The sequence below is a fragment of the Anomalospiza imberbis genome, chromosome 5 (assembly GCF_031753505.1).
Source record: "Anomalospiza imberbis isolate Cuckoo-Finch-1a 21T00152 chromosome 5, ASM3175350v1, whole genome shotgun sequence".
NCBI lineage: Eukaryota > Metazoa > Chordata > Aves > Passeriformes > Viduidae > Anomalospiza > Anomalospiza imberbis.
Window position 1 is genome coordinate 15624386 of NC_089685.1, and position 23190 is coordinate 15647575.

General features: G+C 34.6%; 1 protein-coding gene across 1 annotated transcript in view; it reads left to right on the forward strand.

Annotated features, from left to right (window-relative positions):
• The window catches only part of TBC1D22A (TBC1 domain family member 22A), a 136447-nt gene extending 115475 nt beyond the window's left edge, over positions 1-20972 (forward strand). The window contains exon 13 of the mRNA XM_068189759.1: positions 18934-20972. Within this exon, the coding sequence (XP_068045860.1) occupies positions 18934-19062 (129 nt within the window). The 3' untranslated portion in view covers positions 19063-20972. The remainder of the gene's footprint in view (positions 1-18933) is intronic.
• The last annotated feature ends 2218 nt before the right edge of the window (positions 20973-23190 follow it).

Sequence of the window (23190 nt, forward strand, 5' to 3'; positions counted from 1 at the left end):
TTAAGTTGTTATTTGAATAGTTTGCTTTTCTGATAGTCAAGAGATGTGTTGCAATTTTAGATGATGCATCAAATTAAAAAGTTCAAATGTAAGCACTGAAAGTGCAGATTTGCGATGGATTTCATGTGTGACATACTGGGATTCATTAACTTCTAACCTTTCTTTCATACAGAGCAAAATCTTTAACAACAGATGTAGTGTATTTGATAGCTCAGCTCATTATACCATATATTCGTATGACAGAATTCTTACTCTAGTGTTTCTGTGTTCTTCAACAAAACCCTTAGCAATTATATGACAAAGTGAGCAGTTATTTCTATTTTCTAAATCAATTATGTGTGATATTAGCTAATGTCATCCTTATTTTTCAAATATTAATATTTTAAGTAACAAAGATGTTAACCAGCTGCATAGTTCAGTACAAATATTATATGAAGATATGATTCATGTTTCAGAGACCAGTTAGATTGAAAATGTGTTATATTATATACTTTGGATTAAGGTTTAGTGAAAGAAAGTGGATCCTGTAACTCAGGTCTAAATTAGAAATAAAGTCACTTTTAAATTACAGTTGTAGTCAGTGGAAAGACATGTATGAATTAGTCACTTCTGATCTCACCCTGTCCTGTGCACCCTCTCCTGTGCAAATATTTATGTCACTATATTATTTATGAAGGAATATGGCATTGACAGAAATTAGAATTCATCTCTTAAATCCTGCATTTAATGGTCTGAATATTAAATACTCTGTGAAGATTTGCTTGAGGATGTGAATATCTCTTTGCAAGCCCAAATGTTGTTTCCTGTACTGATTTTTACCAGAAATGTTGCCAGTATAGAAGAGGGATGGAAGCTCTGAAGCATCCAGGAGCAAAATCCAGTAGAGACTGCTTGATAGAGGGAAAAACATTGAACATAATTAATCTAAAACTTGCTGTTGTGTGGAGAAAAACCTGTAGGATGTAGTGTTTATACAATTCATATTGCTTGGAAGATCCCTTTACATTCTGCATATTTTAATGAAAAAGGTATCTGTTTCTTTAGCAGGCATTCCTTCTTCAGACAGAGTTACCTGACTCTTCAGAGACACCTGATCCCTTACCTTTGTGTGCATCCCTATTCTTAATATTTGAATTTATGGAATTTAATGTTACAGATTTGAATGCAATTTGGGCTTTTCTTGTGGGAAATACATCCTTGCATTTCCCTTATAATAGGAAATATCTTTATAATTATATCCTTATAATAGGAAAATAGCTTGAACTCTTGTTTAGTAAGGGATCTTATCTTTTATTCTCACCGAGTGAACTCTGGAATTAATTTTTATTTTACTTTATAGTTATTCTTGCCAATAATTGATTTATTGTATTTTATTGATTGGGTTTAAACCTTTTCATTACTACTCATTTTGCATAGCGACTAATTAGCAGAGCAACCGAAAAAAGAGTATTACCAACATATCACTTGGTCCCTGACTATCTGCCAGTCTTTCAGATCAGAGTTTCTTGAAGAAGGAAATGTAAAGGATTAAAACAAATAGAGGACATGGAGATTTTACTGGATGTAGAACTTCAGAGATCATTGCAGTAACAATGGCATAGTAATAATTTCTATCTCGAACTCTGGGTGCCATAAAAGCTCTAGGATCTCAGCTCTTTAATCTTGTGAAGCTGACCTACATAGTGTCTTCAAAGTTCTGCAGTTTACCAAAATCTTTATTTCATTTTGCTCCCTGAAAATTGCATATTTTGAATGTGATTAGATTAATCCCATTAACCATATAATGTAATTGGTCAGCTTTTCCTGGTTTCCTCAGGAATTAATTATCAATTGTTAATGGAAATGCTTAGTGAAATTTTTGCTAGATTAAGTGATTTTTTCTTTATTGTTTTTGTTAATGCAGTTTTTAATTGTAGGAAAATGTTAGTGTGGCTTTATGTCCCTTATGCGATTGTTTTTCTAGAAGGTTGTCCTTGCAGAATTAACTGCCACCTAATAAATAGGCCCAGATGTATCAAAAAAATGAATAGCAAATACAGCTTTTAGAGTGAATGAGACTGGTCTGGATAGAATGTAGCATAATCATTGCTATTTTAAAGGAGGTTTCTTTATGAACAGTGTTACGGAAACCAGTGTTTGGATTCAAATATTCTGATGGGTCATAAAGCATTCATGCATAAGATATTTAACGATGGATAACAATTTTTTTCTGAGCTGAAGAGCAATACTTGGAGTTTCACACTTCTTGCCTGCATTAAAATACATGAAGAAAATAAATATCAGGTGAAATTAATTATAGTGATTAAGAACCATTACAAGATTCAGATATAGTCATGCAGAACCCTATTTCAATGATTATAGAACTATACAGCCATGTCTTTCCAAATGAAAGATTTAGCTGTTAATTACATGAGAACAGCTTCTTTACATTGAGACTTTAACATGAGTTTTTCTTTTTCTTTGATCCAAAGAGTCCTTCTTTAGCTGTGTGTATTCTTTGTATCTTCAGGAATACTGCAGTTTGGATTTTCTACTGTGGATTTTACTGGGCAAGTACTTGAACAGTACTTGGACATTGCAAGATGAGAAAATTATTTTGCAATGCTGTTTATAATGTGGATTGTATATTTTATTGGTTGGGTTTTTTTTTTTTTTAAATTACCCTGTAATGTAGTCTTACAGCTGATAGCACCTATATGGTTTTTATGTTTCTTCACATTATCAGAGTATTGCACAGGGTGAGGATAGGTTTTTTAGGAAGAAAAAAACCAAACAACTGCCCAAAATGATTTTTTTTTCTGTGGTACAGGGGAACCACAGTTTTGTTATATTCAGCTGCAGAAGATAGAAGTTGAAAAGCTGTAGCAAATCTATACTGTTCAGAAGGACACTTATCATTAATACTTCTAATGTGCAAAGAGCACAATGAATTCATATTTATGAAAATGTAATATTATCCTAGAATTCATAAATCTGTAGGTTAAAATTAAGTTGGTAGGAAACTTTTTTCTCCTCCAACTCTTTAAAAGACAATTATATATGAAGATGGAAAATACCTGTCTAGGGACAGAGGATTCTTGACAGTCTCTCACAAATGTGGCCTTTTTTCAGTAAGTTTATATAAATAACTTTTTCTAAATCTTTATGGCTATGGCACAATTTTCTAATAACTTTTAGGTTAAGTAGTTGTGATTACATCTAAAAATCGCATTGTGCATGTCATAAATGAAACAGGATTCTATTTTGCTTATTCAAGGAAAAAGAACATGGTTACAAGTATTCACACAGAATGAACGGATGATGAATATTGCTGGGCTAATAACCCCTTGGAAAGGATGCAAGAATACAGATTGATTTTTGTTCTCTTATCCATAAAGGAGTTTCTTGATAACCCTCTAGGTCTTTGGATGGCTTTAAGTGAACCAGAATAATAATTTGATTTTGGCTTCAGTTGAGTTATTTGACAAATTGAATTCACCATTTTTACTAAATGCTGCTGTTCAAGAGTTAAATCAATCACAGAGCAAAAAAAAAAGGCATAGCATTTTGAGTATTTTGAGTAGGCTCTCAGGGATCCAGAGGCACGCTGCTGCTACATAAATACAATCATACCTCTTTTCAAAGCATATTCACTTGGGCACATTGAGAATCAAGAGAATATAAGTTCAGTAAATAGGCTTCAAAACAAAAAGTGTTTTGCAAATATGCAGAGCAATTCAAATATAATTTGCAGAGCACTTTACCAAAATGCAAAGGTTTTAGTCTTTCTGTTTTATGATTAAGAATTACACATATCATTGTTAATACTGCATAAAATCCTGACGGAAAATTATATGGAAAAGCTGGGCTGAGGTTTTTGCATCCATATTCTGGTGTTTTTAAAAAGTGCTGTTTTATTCTGGACATGCTGTTCTTAGCCAGTCTTAAGTACCAAAACCAGAGAAGGCTTTCTACCAATAGAAAATAAATTTACTGCCAGAAATTTTCAGTCTGGCAAAACCTCAAACCTATTGGATGTCTCTTTTTGTTAAAAAAACAAGCAAATGAAGAAAGAAGCCCCCACAAGCCCATCAAAACCAGAAGAGGCTGTCTATGCTATCTGGCAAAAAACCAACTGTGCTTTTTCATGGGTTCATTTATATACATTCCAACTATGATTTGTGCATTGGAACAGCACATAATGTGTAACTTTGTGACATTTGAATTTTCAGCTGACAGAATAGTACACTTCTGGGCACCGGAGGGGATTTTCGATTTTTCTGAATTCCACTGGATGTTCTTGTCAGTCCAGATTTAATTTTTGCTATATTACAGTCATGCTGTATCTTGAATGGTTTCATCATAATTGCTTATTCTTTCTCAGATGAAACACTGGGTTCATCCTAATTGCAGAATTATAATATTTTAACTTCAATAAAGTTGCCTGTCTTAACAATTTGAGCCTTAGGATAAAAATATCTACATATGGATGTTTGCTGTAGAAAAACAATGCCAGACTGTCAAGTGTGTCAACAAATGATACTGAAGCTAATTCACCCAAAATTGCTGTGGTAAAGATCAACAGAATTGAGAAAGTTGACCACAACAAACTGATCAATGCTGGAAGCATAAAATTGGAAGATGGTTTAACATTTATTTTATATAATGCCCATTTCTACAGTCTTAATGGGGAGAGAATTAGAAACAGAACAAATACAGATTTTACTTACAGAAAGATGAAAATATCTAAAAATATTTTAAGTAATTAAATTAATATCACAAAATTGAAAAAATATTCCAGTTTATTTCATAGCAACCAAAGTTCAGGTATTCAGCAAAAGAAACTCAGTACCCAAAATTATAATCCAGTGGAATGATTGAACTTATTTAAAAATTTGATCAATGAAATTGGAAATTAAAAGGTGAATTTTTGATTGGAGGTTGCAGGTGATCAGTGGACTGTATTTCTATAGTGCTTTCCAAATCTGAGTTTTCAGATAAAATCTTGTCAGTAAGCTGGGGGGTTTTCTTGCTGTTTGGGTTCCCAGGAATTTTGTTCAAGTTATTTGTTATGGCTGGCAAATAGAATTGGTGAAGATGCACTAAAAGAAACCCTGGAAAATCCAAACCACAGTATTCCTGAAGATACAAAGAACACACAGCTAAAGAAAGACTCTTTGGATCAAAGCAAAATAAAAACTCATGTTGAAGTCTCAATGTAAAGAAGCTGTTGTCATGTAATTAAACAGCTAAATCTTCCATTTGGCAAAACATGGCTGGATGTTTGTATAATCATTGAAATAGGGTTCTGAGTGACTATATCTGTAACTGGGAATGGTTCTTAATCACTGGAATGAATTTCACCTGATATTCAGACTATGTATTTGAATACTCTCAAGCAACTGATGTTTCCTCTTAATGTGTAGTTCTTCATTTGCCGTGGCTCTGACCATAATGAAGACTCCCATTATAAAGTCGTGTGATAACAGCATAAATACAATGTAGTAACAGCATGATTTAACTGCATGAATCAGCAGTGGACTGTTGGGGCTTTCCAAATCCGTACTGCAATTTTGCTATCTCTACACAGTGTTCGAAAATAAATGAGGTAGCTTTAGGCTTGGAATGGTTCCAGTCACCATAAGTAGTCTGACTTTGTGCTTTGCTGGGGCTGCAAGGATGCTATTTCATACTTCAGTCCTATTTCAGGCTTGCTGAGTGTGTTATCATTTCCCTATTCAAATAACAACAAAAATATAATACAACGCCCTAAATACTTTTTTTTTTGTTAACCATCTACAAGAGGAGGCTTCTTTACTGGGAGTCAGTATGAGGCTATTCATCATTTGCACTAACAAAGTAACTAATAAGAGAAATCTGCAGATGACACAGATTTACCATTCTGACAAAGTGAGGTGAACAGAGCAGTTACATAAACAAATCTTGAATCACTTGTTCAGTTGAACTCTTCAGGCGAGCTGTATTTTGATACAGTCAAATGAAAAAAAATTGCAAATAAAGTAAGCAAGAATAAGTCATACCTCTGGAGTGTGAGACTGTACCCTGTGATGTGTGGCTTCAGAAGGGTGGGTGATGCCTACATCTCTCGTAATGAACTCCCAGAATGATGCTGTGGCACATGGGAGTTTTTGGATCCTTGAATTAATTAACCTAAGAGTTTGTTTTGCCCTTTGGTGGTTTTCTTTCTTTGTCAATAATGCATCCAGTTCTGATGTCTTAGGTCAAAGACAGAGAGAGGGCTCAGAGAGCATGACTGAAGTATTTGACATACTTAATTTGTCAAAAAGAAAGCCAATAGGTGAATAGATTCATATATGAGAAATCTGATATGGAAAAAACCCCAAGACATTAAGTAATAATGAATTTCTGTAGCTCTTAAAGATTTCAAATTGATGTTTTTCCAAAAATTAAAAAAAAACCCACTAACCATATGTTTAGGTTTAGTTCCTATTATCCATACCAGGATAAGTAATGATCTTCTCTGGCAGTATCTTCTATGACTCTAGGAACCAGCCCCAAATTTATGTTATGTAGCTGTCAAGTAATACTCCCACTGACATACATGGTTGCTAGCATGTGTAGGTACAAAAAGCATCTGAAGCTCTGACAGTTGTTGTAACAGTTACGTAATGAACTGGCTTTAGAGTATAACTTTGAATTGTCAGTCACCATTTCTAAAACATGTATAATGTTTTTGTCTACAAATACCTACTAAACATTTTGGACTCTAGTAATTTTTAGTTGTCTTTATCAAATGAGAGCACACAGTGTTAGAACCACATTGCAGTGGTAAATATGTCTAAAATTGTGATTCTCTGTAAAGCCTGGTTGCAGAGGCAAAGCAATATTTTGGATAAAAAAGGTTCAATAATTGTTGAGTAATCACTGTTTTTTTCCTTATTGCTTTTAATTTTTCTCACCGTATCCAATAACATTATTGAACTCTAGAAGCAAGTTGATTTTGTTGTGCTTCTAAGTTGTGTCCTTCCTTGTCCTGGAAGGCTACATGAAATAAGAAGGAATATATGTATATTTTCTGTTCAGACCTCTATGCCTCTAAGGATGCTGGGTCTAAACTCCTTAGGGATTGAGTAGTGTGGTTTGGAGGCTGGGATACAGAACAGGGGTCCCCTTCATCTGCACGTGTTGGCAAGAGTTGTGTTTGGTCTGATTCCTGCTATAGGAAAGGAAAGATATGCTAGGTGTGTATAATCTGAAGGGATTTCTAGTAAGTCTTGCTTTATGGCTTCTACTTCACGGTGCTGCTGTTACTGTCCAAATTTTAAATCTTCCACACAATGAAAATCTGATTTTACTGTCCTGTAAGTTTCTAGAAAAAGCACTTTCTCATTCCTGTATCCCATATTTCTCTCACCAATTTTTTTTTAAATTTACTTTCAGTAAATACCGCAAAGGGATCTCTGCATTTTCTCAATTTCAATATAAAAAAGATTTCTCTTGAACAAAGGAAGAACTCCTGTTTATCCTGAGCAATTTAAGTGACCTGCTAAACTAAATGCACTGGCAGGACTTCCATTTAGTTAGTAATTCCCAGCTGTCACTGGAGACATCTCTCTACAAAGAAAACTGTTTTCTTTCCATGTTTATTTGTTCAGCAGAACCTGCTGCATAACAATGTCAATTATTGGCCTTATCAGTGTGTAACCCTGGAGAAGACTAAAATCACAGGAGCCTGTACACTTGACAACCAAACTCAATCAAAACTACTGATAAGAGAACAAAGAGAAACCATAAGCTTTTGGAGTATGAGCTTAGTAATAGGATGAAGTGACATATGCCCTTCTTTGAGACAAGAAGATGGAGGAGGATTAGTTTTCTTTCTTTCAATTTTCTGTTCTCTCCTATGGTTTCCTAAATGCCAGTGCATGTAGATTTTGCTGTCATACAACAAAATTGTCTCTTTGCAACTGCAAGACAGTAAAAATAACCAGAACTGAAAAGCCTATTTTTTTATCATCCTTGTAAACAAATCAGAATTAGATTTTTTCCAGAAATATAATTATGGCAGATTTACTATTACTATCATAGCCTCCTGGATAGATCTTTCAGCTGCTTTAAAGAGTAAAATCTTTGCACAACTTGTTTGCTCTCTGTAGTGTTTTTTGCATTAGACATCCCTTTTCAAATATACAAAAAGCCCTCATTTATCCCATCTTAATTTGTTTTCTTCACAGTAGCATTTTCTTGCTGTTAGCTGAATGAATAGTAATGGTTCCATCCAGTCCTTGGGAGCTGATTCACTAAAGCTTTGTGTTAATTTTTTTTCCTCACAATTCTCACACATCTTGCTTAGTTTCAGCTGCTGATCCCCATAGGTCAGCAGGTTAAAAAGGGGCATCTGAAATCCTTAATAGCTGTTGTTCTCTACCAACAGCTTTCTTAAATATTGCCACCCCTGAGAAAAGATGACAGAGCGCGGCACGAAACTGCTATGGCAGTGCCAGCTCGCAGGCAAGCCTATTAAAGCAACCCGAAACTACCAGCAGCAATATACCTCTGAAAGTTATATTTCATGTAGTTGACGTCTTTATTCTATTCTATGAGAAAAGGTCACATCTTCCAAGCTGTGCTATAGTGTCCTTTCTAGGAGATTATTGTGATAAATACAGGAATTCCTCCTCTCATCTGCCTGCTAAAGAAGCAGAAGCAGATGAGAGGTGCGTTACTGTCGGTGACCAGCCCATCAAACATGTTATGCTACACAATGCATCACTGAAATGTTTTTCCATTGGAACTGTTAATATGTTTTTTGCCAGACCCTGAAACACTTTTTGGTCATGTTTATTTATTTAAACAAAATGACATTTTATTCACAAGATATGGTTTTGTAAAAGAAATAATGTTGCCATAAGTCCAGTTATCCAAAGAAATAGAATTTAGGTATAGTGTTGTTGTTAAAACCTATTTGATTTATGTGTGGTTTTGATTCTTTGAATAACCATTTCAGAGAGATTTTTGGAGGCTTTTTGTTGAAAGTCTGAAGGCCACAACCTTCTTCTTAATGTAATTGGAATTTTTATAAAACCAAGTGGGCGTAAGAACCCAACACCTGGGAGAAATACAGCAAAATATTGCTCATATTCAGTTTATGTAATATTAGTTGTCACATGCTGAAATAATTATTGTGAAAACAGTATTTTTCTATCTATTTTGATTCTCTCTGGTTTTAGTAATATTTCTCCTTTCATAGTGGGAAATTAAGTGACCTATTTGATCTTTGATGACCATTCTGGAGCTGCTGTGCAGTTGTCAGAATGTTCCTTGGCCAAACTGCTCTTTGGGTATTGATACCATGATAGAGGCCACTGCTTTCAATGTGCAGATTCTTTTAAAGTTTGAGTGTAAACTTGTTTATTTTCTTATGTGTGTGGACCAGGATTACCAAGAGAAAGTAGTCATGGCCTAGAACTTTTACAACTTTCATCTTGGAAACCTTAAAAATGAGCAGTCAGAAAAGATTAACCTAGCCCAATTGTCACCCACAGTACTGAAATGACATTTAGTTCTCTCATGTTTGTCTGGAGACTGTTCTTTTGTAGATAAGTAAAGAAATGTGCTGGTTTTGCATTGGAGCCCTTCATTCAGCTTTTGGTTTGCAAACACATATTTTTCATGAGACTTGAGGCATTTATCATCTTATATAGAAATTTAATCTCAAATTCTGGCTGGCCAAAGTTGAGTTGTAGATATCTATTTTTATCAGTATAATGATGTGTAAGAAAGGCAATTAAATATTATATAAAGAAATTCTGATAGTATTTTAAATGTCTTAGAAGTCCAGGGCCTTAGGATATTTGTATGTACCATAGGGCTTCCAAGTACTCCATTTAGAGTTATTATTTTTCCGTGGTTCCAGTAATATATTCTTTGTTTGTAAATATTGCATTTCTCTGGGACTTCCATGAGAATTATTTATTTGGGTTTTATGTAATTTCTTTAGAATTATGTTTAACAACAGTAGACTAGGAAATTAAGAACTGTACTGTACCATAGCAGAGAGTATTAGAAGGATGTTGCTTGTTTAACCTTGTGAAGCAAACCTTGATAGAGAATATGATCATCTTCTAGAATGCCTTTGGATTGCTTTATAACAGGGGTAAAGATTTAAGTAATAATGTAATTTTGGTGAAAGATCAAAAGTATATAAATTATTTCACTTTGATTTACAAACCATTAGATAAAGTGAAGCATCTTGTATATGAAATATCAGGACATAAATAGCAGCATATATTTTCTTACAAAGCTTGATAAATTTATGTTATTTTATGGTACAGGAAGATTAATCCTGCTTCAGGATTTTTCTTGTCCCCAAACAAACTGAAGGTGTCTTGAGCAGTCTCAGTTATTAATCATGTTTCTCATGAAGTATTTATTGGTTTAGGATATTTTAATTCTTTAGTTTATAGTTTACAATTGGATTACATTGTGTTAATTTTAATTGATGCTTCAGTCTGTTGTCTATGGATGCACTTTTGGAATTTCTCTCTGACTGAAGCATTCTATATTATATATATATTTTTCTTAAGGCATCAAGGAATTTATAGAAATTAGAGGGGATGTTGTTTTTGTATGTTGGGAAAACCTGTGCAGCTTGGGTGATCCCATCTTATGTTCTTGTGCCTGTGTGCTATGCTCGCCAAGGAAGCTTAATTGATTTCTTAATTTGAACAGTGGCATTTTCCTCAGAGATTAAGGGATTTTCGGACTACATCTTATTGATTTTTGTGAGGCTTCTCAAGGTAACTAGGAAATTTTCAGTTATCAGATGGGGCAGGTTGTTTCCTTTAACAGTGATATCTTCATGAAGGTCTCTTCCACTACCAAATCACTGTTGTCCTTAAGTCTCTTAGAGGTGCACAAATACTTTATGGGCTTTGACATGACAAGTGGGGAATGATTGTTATTCAGAACAAAACACCAAAATGTGGCTTCATTTGGTGGTGATTGAGCGACGTAATGGAACGGGCCTTTCAGTCCTATATCCCGTAGGATACTGACAATATTCCATTTGAACTGTGTTTAGAACTACTTGTTTTACTTCTGAAAATACACTAGTTTAAGTAGGCTCTGCACTGTGACATATTTATTGGATGTAAAAGTTACATATCTCAGTCAATACTACTTAAGTTATAGAAAACAGGTAATTTTTCATCAGCCATCTTTAATATATATTTTCTCTAAAACAAGATGAGATTTTTTTCAGAACAATTTACAGCATTTTGTCAAAACATAATAATTACATTAGGTTAGAAATACATACAATTTTATACACTTTTCTCCTGTGCTTCATTATATTCAGTTGGTATTTCAAAAAAAATATTAATTTTAAGATGCAACAAGTCTAGTTGGAATTTTGAATATAACTTTTTCTCTATACTTAGATTCCTACTGTTTTGAGCTCTCTGTGCTATAGTCTGTTGATTGAGATGTCATGGTGTGTGAAAAAAAGGTCAAAACTAAGATGTATGACTGATTGAAAGAATTAATGTTACTTTCAAGGAATTCTAGGAGCATAATGTAAGTAATGCACAATGAAGGAATCAAATTTAGCATTGAATTTAGGAAGTTCAATGTTACAGTATTTCAGCAAATATTAGAGTCGGGTTTTTTGACTCTTGTTTCTTTCCTCTAAACTTTCACATTCCAGGTGGAAGTTTTTGAATGGCACTGGTTTATGACTGGCCAAGAATATATCTCTTAAATCTCTCAGACTGTGTTGAGTGCAGACTTCAATGCTCCTACCACTTAGCAAAGATAAACTAGTGTTGCCCCATCTTGTGCTTATCCAAATTTTGGTTCATCCATAGTCTTTGAAGTTACAGGAAACAGGAAGGCATTTTTGCATCCAGGATCCAAAAGGGACTGTTCTGTGCTACCTCAGCCATTGCTGCCTTGTGCTTTCCATGCTCAGGAAGCAGCACAGGCACTCATCTGTACCACTGAAGGATCCAGGTCCACTTATGCCTCTTAACACATATCTGCATCAAATATTTCTTAAGCTGCAGTAGGTGACCTATTCCTACTATCTCTTTAATATTAGATTTTGAAATCTTAGTATTCTCAATTCCAGCCGAGCCCAACAGGAAAGAAATGTTTTCTCTGACTCCAAGACACAGGTAATTAATAAGAGGCACAGCACTCCAGAAACAGAGCTCATTATTTACAACTCTGTGTAGCAGGTTAGGACATCTGGAGAAGGAAGAAGTGGCAGCAGCACAGGGAATATTGCTGAGCATATTGCAAGAAACAGTACTCAAGAAAGAAAAGCGAACTTACTTCAGAGCTAGAGCCTTATTCATTTGGTGCACTATCATATCAACAGCAAGGGGCAGAGAGAAGGGGAAGGTGGCACCGAGGCAGCTGAAGAAGGTCATCCAGGCTCTGCAGTGTGTGCTGGACCTGTGCTCTCATGGCACTAGGCACTGCAGTTACTGCTTTGATAGCAGGCTGGCAGGGGAGGATTTGTAGTGAGCTTGGCTGAGTCCCAAAGCAGCAAGTATCCTTTATCCTAAATATCTGGGAAGAGGATTAGAGGTTAACATGGCACAGCACCGTGCCAGCCTGGGTACTGCAGCTCTTACAGGGTGTGAGGCACTGCAGCTCTGGCACATCTGTCTGTCTGCTCCACCGTGCAGGGAAGGGGACTGAGGCCACAGAGGGAATGCCCACTTGGCACTAGCCATCCTTTCCTTTCATGCTTGACAATCCCAAATGCCATCAAGTGAAAAAGAATGTTGTAAAGGAAACAGGAATTAAATAATCCCTATAATAAGGATTTTTTTTTGCCTGTATAGTGATTCCATCTGGTTGCAAACAAATGTAAGAATAACGTCGTCCAGCTCTATCTCTGGTCCAACATTATGCAATTTCCCATAAAACCATAAAAAATTTAAATTTCTTTTAATGCATGCATAAGCTTTATTCCTCTTTTCTATTATCTAAAAAGATAAATGAGGCTTTTTTTTTCCTGAAAATTGCTTTCCTACTTAGATTTTCTCAATAATTACACTAAATAAAATTTTGGTAGAATTTTACTTCATTAGTTCTTAAAAAGTAGGCTGCAGTGTTCTGGGATTTCAAGTACAACTTTGGAAAGTACAAAAAAAGGGCCTATTTAATCAAACTGCCAGCATAAGTTTTGCTGTGTTTTATATGTGTTCATAATGTGTAATACATACAGTTCTTATTAAAATTATAGTTGTTAGCATTTTCTTATCAAATCAATGGAGATTATATATAAATTTAATTTACCTTTAAGTTACTTCTATACAGTCCTAAAGTATAATATTGTAACGTTTATGATCATAAAATATAGTAAGATTGTAGGTTCTGCTTATCAGTATAAAATAGAGCTGTGGTAGACCAGGAGTACTCAGGCTCTAAGTACATTGCAGTTAACAGCAGGAAGGATTAACAGCTCTCATAGAAAAGTACTGCATTTTAGGAGTGCCTTTATTTGTTAAATTAATAGATCAGTTCTCACTTTTGACACTAAAAGCTAACTCTGTTAATGTCCTCAATATGTTCAAGTTTGATTTTAACTTTAGTTACTGCCATTTCATATTATCTAAAATGGAAACACTATTACTGTTTTTTATGTCAAGTTTCTTCTCTTAAACAAAAAAAAAAAAAACCCTTGCAATTGAGCTTTGTCAATAATTCACACAGACAAAACCTCTGTATTTTCAAATTAAATATACTGCTTTGATTAGCACCTTAGTGTTCTACTCATTAGAATAACATTTTTATGTTTTATAAACTATCAACATGTTTTCTGTAACTGGTTTTGATGTTCCTTCCTTCAAGATCCACATATGGAGTTAGAGTAGGGGTGATAGTAAATAGCATAACAACTACAGATAGTCATTGCCAAATAACCAGTATTATTGGCCAATCTTACACAAAAAATTGTATTTCTAACAGGATTATGGCAGATGTCATACTGTAAAGAGATTTGGTAATAAACCAGATTCAAAAACACGATAAAATTTGCTTACTTTGCTCTGGGTTTGGGGTTTTTAAAGATTGTTTTAATATGATGAGGTTTCACTGGGTTAAAATCTCAACGAGAAGAAAGAGACTAATAACTTTGTAATAATTATTATAAATATATTCTGTGAAGTCTTATTAATATTCAGTTTTGATTTAGTCTACAAGGAGCAGACCTTGACCTTTTTGATTTTAGAGGAAACTGCAGAATAAAGGCTTTGGAAATCACCTTTTTGAATTGTCTATCTGGTAATCTGATATTTTATTGTAGATATGTGTATTGGATCTTCTGGGATAACATTTTTCCCCTTCAAGAATAATTTTGTGTCTGACAACAGCCATTGCTCAACCTTCAATATTACTCTTACTGTTGTGGTGTGTAAAACATAGACCTCATACTTTTACTCTTCATACATCTAGAGGTGCTTTTATACCACAGCACTTCCAGTGTATTTACCACTGTCTTGTCTTGACTACAAGGTGAAGAGAATAGTTCTAGAATACATGTTAATTATCTGAGAAAGATTAGATTTTGAAAGTACATTTACTTTAAAATTGCACACTATATAGCTGCTTCTAAGTGTTTAAAAATACTTTATATATAGCAGCATAGTTGAGGATGCTATATATAAAGTGTTTTAGCATATTTTACAAACACACATAAAGTATCACGTAAATCCAAATATAGTTAAAGTTGTGGAAATATGATGAGTGAAATTCTATAAAAGATAAGATTTTTGTTCAGTAACAAAAATGTTGAATTTCAAATGTACTGAAGAATTATTTCAGAATTGTGGGTTAAATATGTCAGCGTAAACCAGAAATCCCTTATAAAGGCTGGTATATATAGTTTAGATTCAGATATTTTGCCATACTTAAAAGTCAGGTTGATTTATAGATTTGTAATTTATTCATAGTCTGACCCAGGAACTCTGCTGCACCAGCCCCCTATATCCTTTAATTACAGATGAAAAATACATACTTCTGCTTGTCAGGAAAAATACCTTTATTGTTTCTTGAGATGATCAAAGGGGTAAATGTTTAACTTTTTTTTGTTTTGTTTTGTTTTCACTTTTGGATTTCTTTTCTATTTAAGCTCAGGTCCTTTAAAAAATAAACACTGGAAAATTTCACTGTGGAAGGGAGGTCTATAGTGTAAGTTGCTGCTGCAAGCCAGGCTAGCATTGGAACCTGAGCAGCCTGTTCAGGGGTGTGCCAGGCGAGCTGTGAAAATCCCACTGGACAGATTTACAGTTTCCCTGGCAAGCTGCTCAAGTACCCTCGTTGCAAAGGATTGTTTTCTTATGACAAATTAGCTTCCCATGACAAGTTAGCTTCAGCTTGGTACTATTGCCTCGTGGCACCTCTTTTCTTCTTTCCAACCCCCTCTGTGTAGAGCTGCTCTTAGATCCTGCCTTAGCCTTCTCTTCTCCCTGCTAACAAATGCCAGTTTAGTCACACTGTCCTGGGTGGCATCAGCTGCAGCCACCTGTGGTAGAAACTGTGTGAGTAAAATCTCCACTTTTTGTGATGAGGGGCAGGAGCAAATACAAGTGGTACCTTGATCCTCCTCCGCTTGGCTGGCAAGGAGGGAGGGAGGATGGAGATGCCTTTCCGTGGTGTGGCATGAGAGGGCAGACACCACAAATAGAGCTGAAGCTGAGCTGGCAGGCTGGGCCATGCAGATGGGCCCCAGTTCAAGGGATTAATATGGCTGTTCCTCTCAGTAAGAGTCCAGGAAACCAGGGAACCTTATTTACCAAATCAAAGGACATCATTTTGAGCATATTTGTTATTGATACAGCCAAAATATAAACAAACATTGGACTGGGATTTTAGAAACCCCAGCTCTGATGATGGTGATCCACTGGCTGCCCTGATTCTTCAGCCAGGTGTCATCACAATACCATTTAAATTAAGCAGAAAACAAAACTGTTCCAGGAATATTTTACAAAGATTGATTTTTAGACTCAGCTTTCTTCTGAAATGGACCAGGCAGTTTATCACCTACAAGTTTTTAATGGTAAATATTAATTCACATTATGATTCATCATATTTAAGAGTGCCTCATATTTTAATACTGTTGTGGATAGGAAAATGAATCTAAGAAGCTAGTATGCATGCCTTATATATACATGCTGCTTAGTAGTTCCTGTTTATCTGTTGTCAAAAAAATAATGATAATTAAAAATAAATTAGTAAGCTTGAGTCACTTGTAGTAATTCTTGGTCTTTTATTTTTAACTGTAAAATGCTGAATTGAACAGTTTTAGACAAACTTGTCATGTGGTCTTTTTAATTTTAAGTAGTGTGTTTGTACAATTCGTCAAAATCAAAGACTTTCTTTGGGAGTTTTGGATTGTTTCTTTATAGTAGTTTCCTTATTTCCAAAGAATGCTCCATATGCAGCAATAAAGGCAGTATGATTTTCTTTAGCAGTTAAAGAAAAATAAAATTTTCTTATTTAAAGAAAATAACATTTTATTTAGTGAGGTTTTTGCCAACTTTATTTTTTAAAAAATGTAAGCTTTATTTCTATCTGCGCAAGTTTCAAAGCTCTGTAATAGATCACAGGAAGATAAGCCTTATCTTTAGACAGTCACACAAGTAGTATGTCTTTGGCCAGCTACTTTACATGGATTTATAACACATATTTACCAGTCAGTATCAGTCTTAGACTTTGGTATTCTCCCTTGGTAACAGTGGCAAAATGCCCACTCAAACAGAAGTAGACTTGGAGACAGTAAATGCATTACTCTGCCATTTATTTATATATTTAATTCATGAAAATCATTATCAAATTTGAAATTAATGGTAGAAGTATTAAGCTAGTTCATCACTAACAATCCTATTTCAGATTTGAGCTATATGTTAAATGCCATATAGCATGGATGTCAAAGCTATAGTCTTTGGGTGTTCCAAAGGCCAAAGAAAACCAAAGCCCAAAAGAAAACCAAAACAGTGCTCCAGCAATATGAATCATTTGCACCAGTTTGCACCAGAAGTCTGACCCAGAACAGTCTTGAGACTACAAAGAGTAAAAGAGATAATTTCACAAAGCTCACTGAATTAATTGCTGTGTCTTAGGGCTGCCTGAAAGTTACTTTTGTAAAAGGAGAAAAGAACTTTTATGGAGGTAGGCATTTCTGATCCCTCCACACAACCCTCCTACACTCTACTGCTAATTTATTAATTACAGTTATCAACATAACTGTCAAATAAGTACATAGCAATTTTTTTAAAAGACTGGAATTTTGACAATTGTACAATACTTTATTAAAAATGTGTTCTCTCAAGTGTAATAGAGACATTCTCATGCTATCTCCATTGTATTACTACTTATTATTCATAATTAAATATACAGTACTGCTCAACTTCTATCCTTTTTCTTTTCATATTACAAGAACCAGTATAGCAAGACCGTGAAATAGATGAAGTCAAAATAACTTTCTCACAAACAAATAATTTAATGTTATTTTTTGCTCCTGGCTGTTTCCTAAAATCACTGAATCCTTGCTAAGGGCTTCTACAGCCATCTTCTATGAAAGAAGGTGCAGAGGAGGGAGAAGGGGGAGCAAGGAAAATAAGACTCTCATGAAGAAGAATAATTTCCCTGGGACTTATACATGATACTGCAGGATGCTGACTTATAACAAGATAATGGCTGTGGTTTTAATTGCATTCCCGTTCACTTATTTCTGATCTTTAGAATAAACCTGAACAGACATACACAAAAATATACACATCCTCACAAATACATACACATGTATACACATGTGCACAAATTGTCTGCATTTTTTCTGCAAAAATAGAGCACTTAGAAGATACAAGCAGGCTTAACAACTTCACTTATTCCTGAGATTGCCTTATACCTCCCATCATAAAAATCCACATTCATTTTGTTGTGACTCATCCAAAACTTATCTTTTGCTGTTTTGCCAGAGTTTATCAAAACAATTAAAACAGACAGGTGATCTGCTCAATGGAAATTTTCAAACATGAACTTCAAATTTGGCCTAGGGTGGCTTTTGCATCACATTTGAGGGTTTCTGACCTTATGGATCACCAGTTTTTTTTCTTTAAAGAGCAGACTAACTTCCCGAGTTTAGTCAAATTAGGAGCCTTATAAAAATTGTCATTTGCATGAAGCCAGGAGACAATTTGTGGTAGTTCCAAAGAGTAGTTCCTGATATTCCAAAGAGTCCTCTCAGAGCTGGCAGGTTTCAGCCTACAGATGAGGATCTGAGGCTTTGTGCTGCTGAGGATCATGGTGGACTTTGATGCATGTTCATCAGAACTGAACATAGAGGCAGTGTCCCAGTTAGCTTCTTGATACCTCTGTTTCTGGGCTTAGGCTTCTTAGAAGTGAATTTTGCCTAAACCTAATATGAGAGAGAGGAGAAGCTGACCCACAGGAAAATATTTTGGGATCAGAAACCAGCTGGGAGTGGGAAACCTGGGCTAAGAATCGATGTGGGAGTTGACTGCTACTGACTGAAATAATAACTTATTTCATGATTCTTCCTGTATAAGTAGAGAAGTAACTTATGTTTGCATTGGTGTGAGAGAATCCCAGACTTAGCAATCATCCATAATTTTGAAAATGTATGTATCCAATTGTATAAGTTGGAGCATAAAAATAATTTGGATAGGCAACAACACAGATTATTTTCTTCAAAAAAATTATCTATCAAGTAACCATATTTCAGCTACAAATAATAGCAGGTTTCTGAACTGAAAGTTTGAATACCAAGTATCTATGTAAAAATCACTAAACCTAATTGGATCTCAGATTTGTTTGGGAGACAGAAGTGCTACATGGGTGGTTGCTTTTAAATGATCATTTTATAAGTAATACATAGTTATTACATTGCTATTTGAAAAAATATATTTACTACTTTTTTTGTTCTTTCTTTTCAATTAGGAGTTACTGATATTTTTACAGAATTTGCCCACAGTACACTGGGGAAATGAAGACATCAGTGTACTCCTAGCAGAGGCCTACAGACTGAAGTTTGCATTTGCGGACGCCCCCAATCATTACAAGAAGTGAATATAAAGAGACAGGAATCATTAGAAGCAACGTGTTCTGCAGTATTATGGCATCTGTTGTTCTGGTTATGCTTTCAGCTCATTGCTCTTTCATTTGAAGTAAGATGATCATTAAAATTCTGTTAGAATTTGCAGAATGAGAACAGAATACCAAAGAAGTGGACAAAGCAGGATATCGAGCAGCGAGTGAACTTAAAAGTGAATTTTTTTGCTCAGCATGAAAAATGAGTTCAGAAGTCTTAAAATTTTCTTCTTTTTTCCCCTTCTCTAAATAGAATTGTTGTCTCTCTTATTTATGTCAAGCAATTTTTCTATGTACTTTAGACTTAAAACTACTTACGGAATGATTTTGACATTACTTCAATGTCACCTGCCATGACTTTATCAGCCACTTTTGGTCAGTGAAATCTATCTACTTTGAGTGGCAAAAAACAACTTTTCCTTGATCATACAGACCATATGAGACAGCAATGCCTGTGTTTTGAGGTCTGGTTATAAATCAAAAGACACTGATATTAGCACACCATCTGTTGTTTTTCCATGGAATTAGGTTAGATTACTTCCATAATATAAGAATATAGAAGGCTGTAATGGAAATTGGTGGCATTTTCTAAACATTATTCAGTCTTGAAGGATGCTATAGAAGCTTTTTAGCCATAAAAAGGAGTTACTTAAAGCTGAAGACTCATCTATTACACTGAAGTAAATCCCTCTCAATATATTCTGGAGTGCTTTAAAATAGTGAATTAAACAGAAGGCATAGTCTTGTCAAAGTAATTAAAGTTTTTCTTTTAAGGCCTTGCAATTTTTCAGCATGAAATTTCACTTTTAAGAAATGTATTAAGAAGCTTGGTTTACTAAGCAAGATATATTTTTATCTCAGTTGTTGCCTTATTCTCCATTTCTAGCGATTAGAAAAGGAAAATTAATATATCTTTCCAAAGCTTTTTGTTAAATAATTTAATACCCTTTTCCTGATTATTCAGAGAAAGAGAGCTAGCTCCCAATAACAATAACAGTAACTGTGTACTCAGATTGCTTGTGGGTCATTAGCAGAACAAAAATCCTCTATGAGTTTATAGACTAAAATTAATGTTTCTTCATATAACCATGGGAATTTCTTAAAACTTACATAATTCAAGTGCACTGTTTTTTTTCAAGAAATATTTTCTGATAAGAATTCTAATTTTGCTCTGTTGGAGGTAAATAACTCGTATTAATTTGTGCCTACCATGCACATGCAGGTTTTGAAGGGTGGGAGTTGCAATTAGCAATACACTTAAAAGTTCAGACTTACTATTTCTCAGTTTGGTTCTTGAGTTTCACAGCGTTGCACAGAAAGTGTAGTGCACTTTTAAGTTTGGGAAATAAAAAGCCTTCAAGAGATTTTTTTTCTTATGACTTATTGAAAGATTATTTACAACTTCTTAAAAATATGTAGATACATATTTTGAAGAGAGCTTTCTAAATGTATTAGTTACATTACTTGCTTTAGGGGCCTTAGTTCTTCACACAGACTTTGTAATAATTAGGTGTTTCAGGGTAAATAAAGTAAAATACATTTTTACCACCATGTGATTATGAGACCATATATATTTTAAAATGACATGAAATCTTTGGTAGAAGCTAAAAAGAGAATTATTTCAGAAGCCTAGTTTGGCAACTAGGATGCATTTCTTTTCCACTGGTGTCAGCTGGGTGTTTCAGTTGTGATGGATACAGGGTCAGGCCTCCCAGATGGCTGCATCTGTGCCTGGAATGTGTAGTGGATCTGTGCTTCTTACACATCTGTGTGCTGCTTTCTGTAACTTCAGTTCGTGGTCTAATGTATCAAAATTTATGTTTACAAAGAATGTCATATTGTGCCTAACAGTGTCTACCAATAACAGAATAAAAGAAACATGAAATCTATGACCATTTGCTTTAACCTTGATATCTGCAATCATTTGTTAATAGAAATGCATATTATTGTAACGAGAGAAGACAACACGGCATTAATTGGTGTAAGGGTTTTCTATAATTAGCTTTTCTTCTATTAAGAGGTTATTTAGGTAGTTACATGTAACATGGAAAGTTGACCCAAAGTTGTCTGCTGTGTTAGATGCTCCTGCATAACATTTTTGGGGCTGGATATATAAAATTTCCTTCATTGGGTCCACATAAGTTGTCTGTCATGTCTTCCAAATTCAAGAGGTACCTCTTACTTCCCTTGGGAGGAAGTATTTCCATTAGAGGTCACCTTTACTATTGTGTCTGTGTCAGAAGTTGAATATTGTACTTGAGCACATTGCTTTTTAAGGTTAGTGGGAAGTTTCCTAATGTAATACCAATGTTTATTTATGTAGATATAGACTTTTTTGGAAAATATGATATAGATATATAAATAACATTTATATATCTATGCAGATAGGAGTAGTTCTCAGTAAATAGAAAGCCAACATTTATGTAAAATTTCAAATTTTTATCAAAAGCCCACACATTTAACAATTTTACATCTCAGGTAAAATGTCATTCCAAAAAAAATATTGCATAGAAAATGAAATAGCATTATCAGTAGCATCCCATGTACTTAGTTTTTTTCAGATTTCAAGATTCTGATTATAAAATTTCTTTGTAATATGTATTTTCTTATGAAGGAGGCATCTTGACATATCACTAATGAAACCAGGCAGTCATTTCCTAGAACTCATGTGAAATATTTAAATTGCAGTGTCTGAAATGTGTGTTAAATAATTTCTGTAATAAAAGTTTAAACTAGAATGTAAAATATAAAAAGATTTATGACTACAGAATTTGAAAAATGTAAATAATAAATTAGTTAACTGTGTAAATACAGTACATGGAGTAAGATAGAAATGTAAGTTGAAATCTTGGGTAACTCTGTAATATGTTATAAAAAAATAGTTTCATTATTATTTGGCACAGTTCCGTATGGAAAGGCCTGTTAATTTTTTAATTTCCTAACTACAGAATAGAACTATCTGAAGTTCCATTGTATGCTTCTGACAAACCTTACCACTGAGGCACTGGTTAAAACTGTAAAACTGGTGAAAGATGAGGAAATAAACACATATTTATGAAGTGCTATATAGAGTGGAAAGCTTGTGTTTATTGTTTTCTTCAAACACATTGCACCCTATGCCAAAGCATGGATTCGGTGTGTTTCTGTTTTACAGCCTCAAAAGCCTTTATCACAAGAGGAGATGGGTTAACAGAACCTCAGCTCTCAGTTACATTTCTGTCACTCTCTGGCCAGGTATCGTGTAGCTTTTGCAAGTTGGTAATACAAGCAGTTTTCAAGGGTGTGTCTGTGCATAGACCATGTGCATACAGTGTATGGAGCATTTTCTGGAAAAAGTAGATGTAGATTTGACACCACAGCAGAATTAAATTGAAGAGAAGGTAAAGCAAATCAGAGCAAGGCATGCAGAAGAAGCAAAGAATTCTGCATGGCTCTCCCTAGGAGTAAAGGAGAAGGGGAAACTTCAGCTCCTAGTGAGGAAACAGTAAATAGGTGGTAGGGTCAATAAAATCTGGAAACTAAGATGATTTAAGTAGATTAACTATCAGGGAAGATGTCATATATGTATATGTATATGTAGCTCAAGTCCCTTATGTCAAGAAAGCTACTGGGAGACTTTCAATAATCCAGTATATCTGGTGAGAAAATATACAAGGAAGGCAAAGACAATAACTTATCTCTTAAAACTCCACACCACATTCAGGGGAAAAGAGACAGGGAAGCAGAGGCAGTCTGTCTGTTATGTGCTTAAATGACAATGAATTGTAATCATGCTGGTTTCTCACCTTCAGTAAAATTTGTGTTTATCTGCTATAATGCTCTAAAGATCCTGCATAAAATCAGCAATGGGAGGTCTTTCAAATTGTATTTTCAAAAGCAGAAGAAATCAAAAAGGTGGAGTAAAGGCCCAAGGGGTCGCAAGGTATGTGCTGGTATTTGTTGGTTTTTGTTGTGTAAAAGGAGTCCTGGAAAACTGTCTGGACAGATGGAGGACTTTCCATGGATATAAATGTGAAGTTCAACAGAAAGGACTTTCTGAAAATCTGATCTATACTTCAGGTCAGTTCCTCCTTGAAAACAGAGTGGAGTGGAAGATAAGTACTTTGT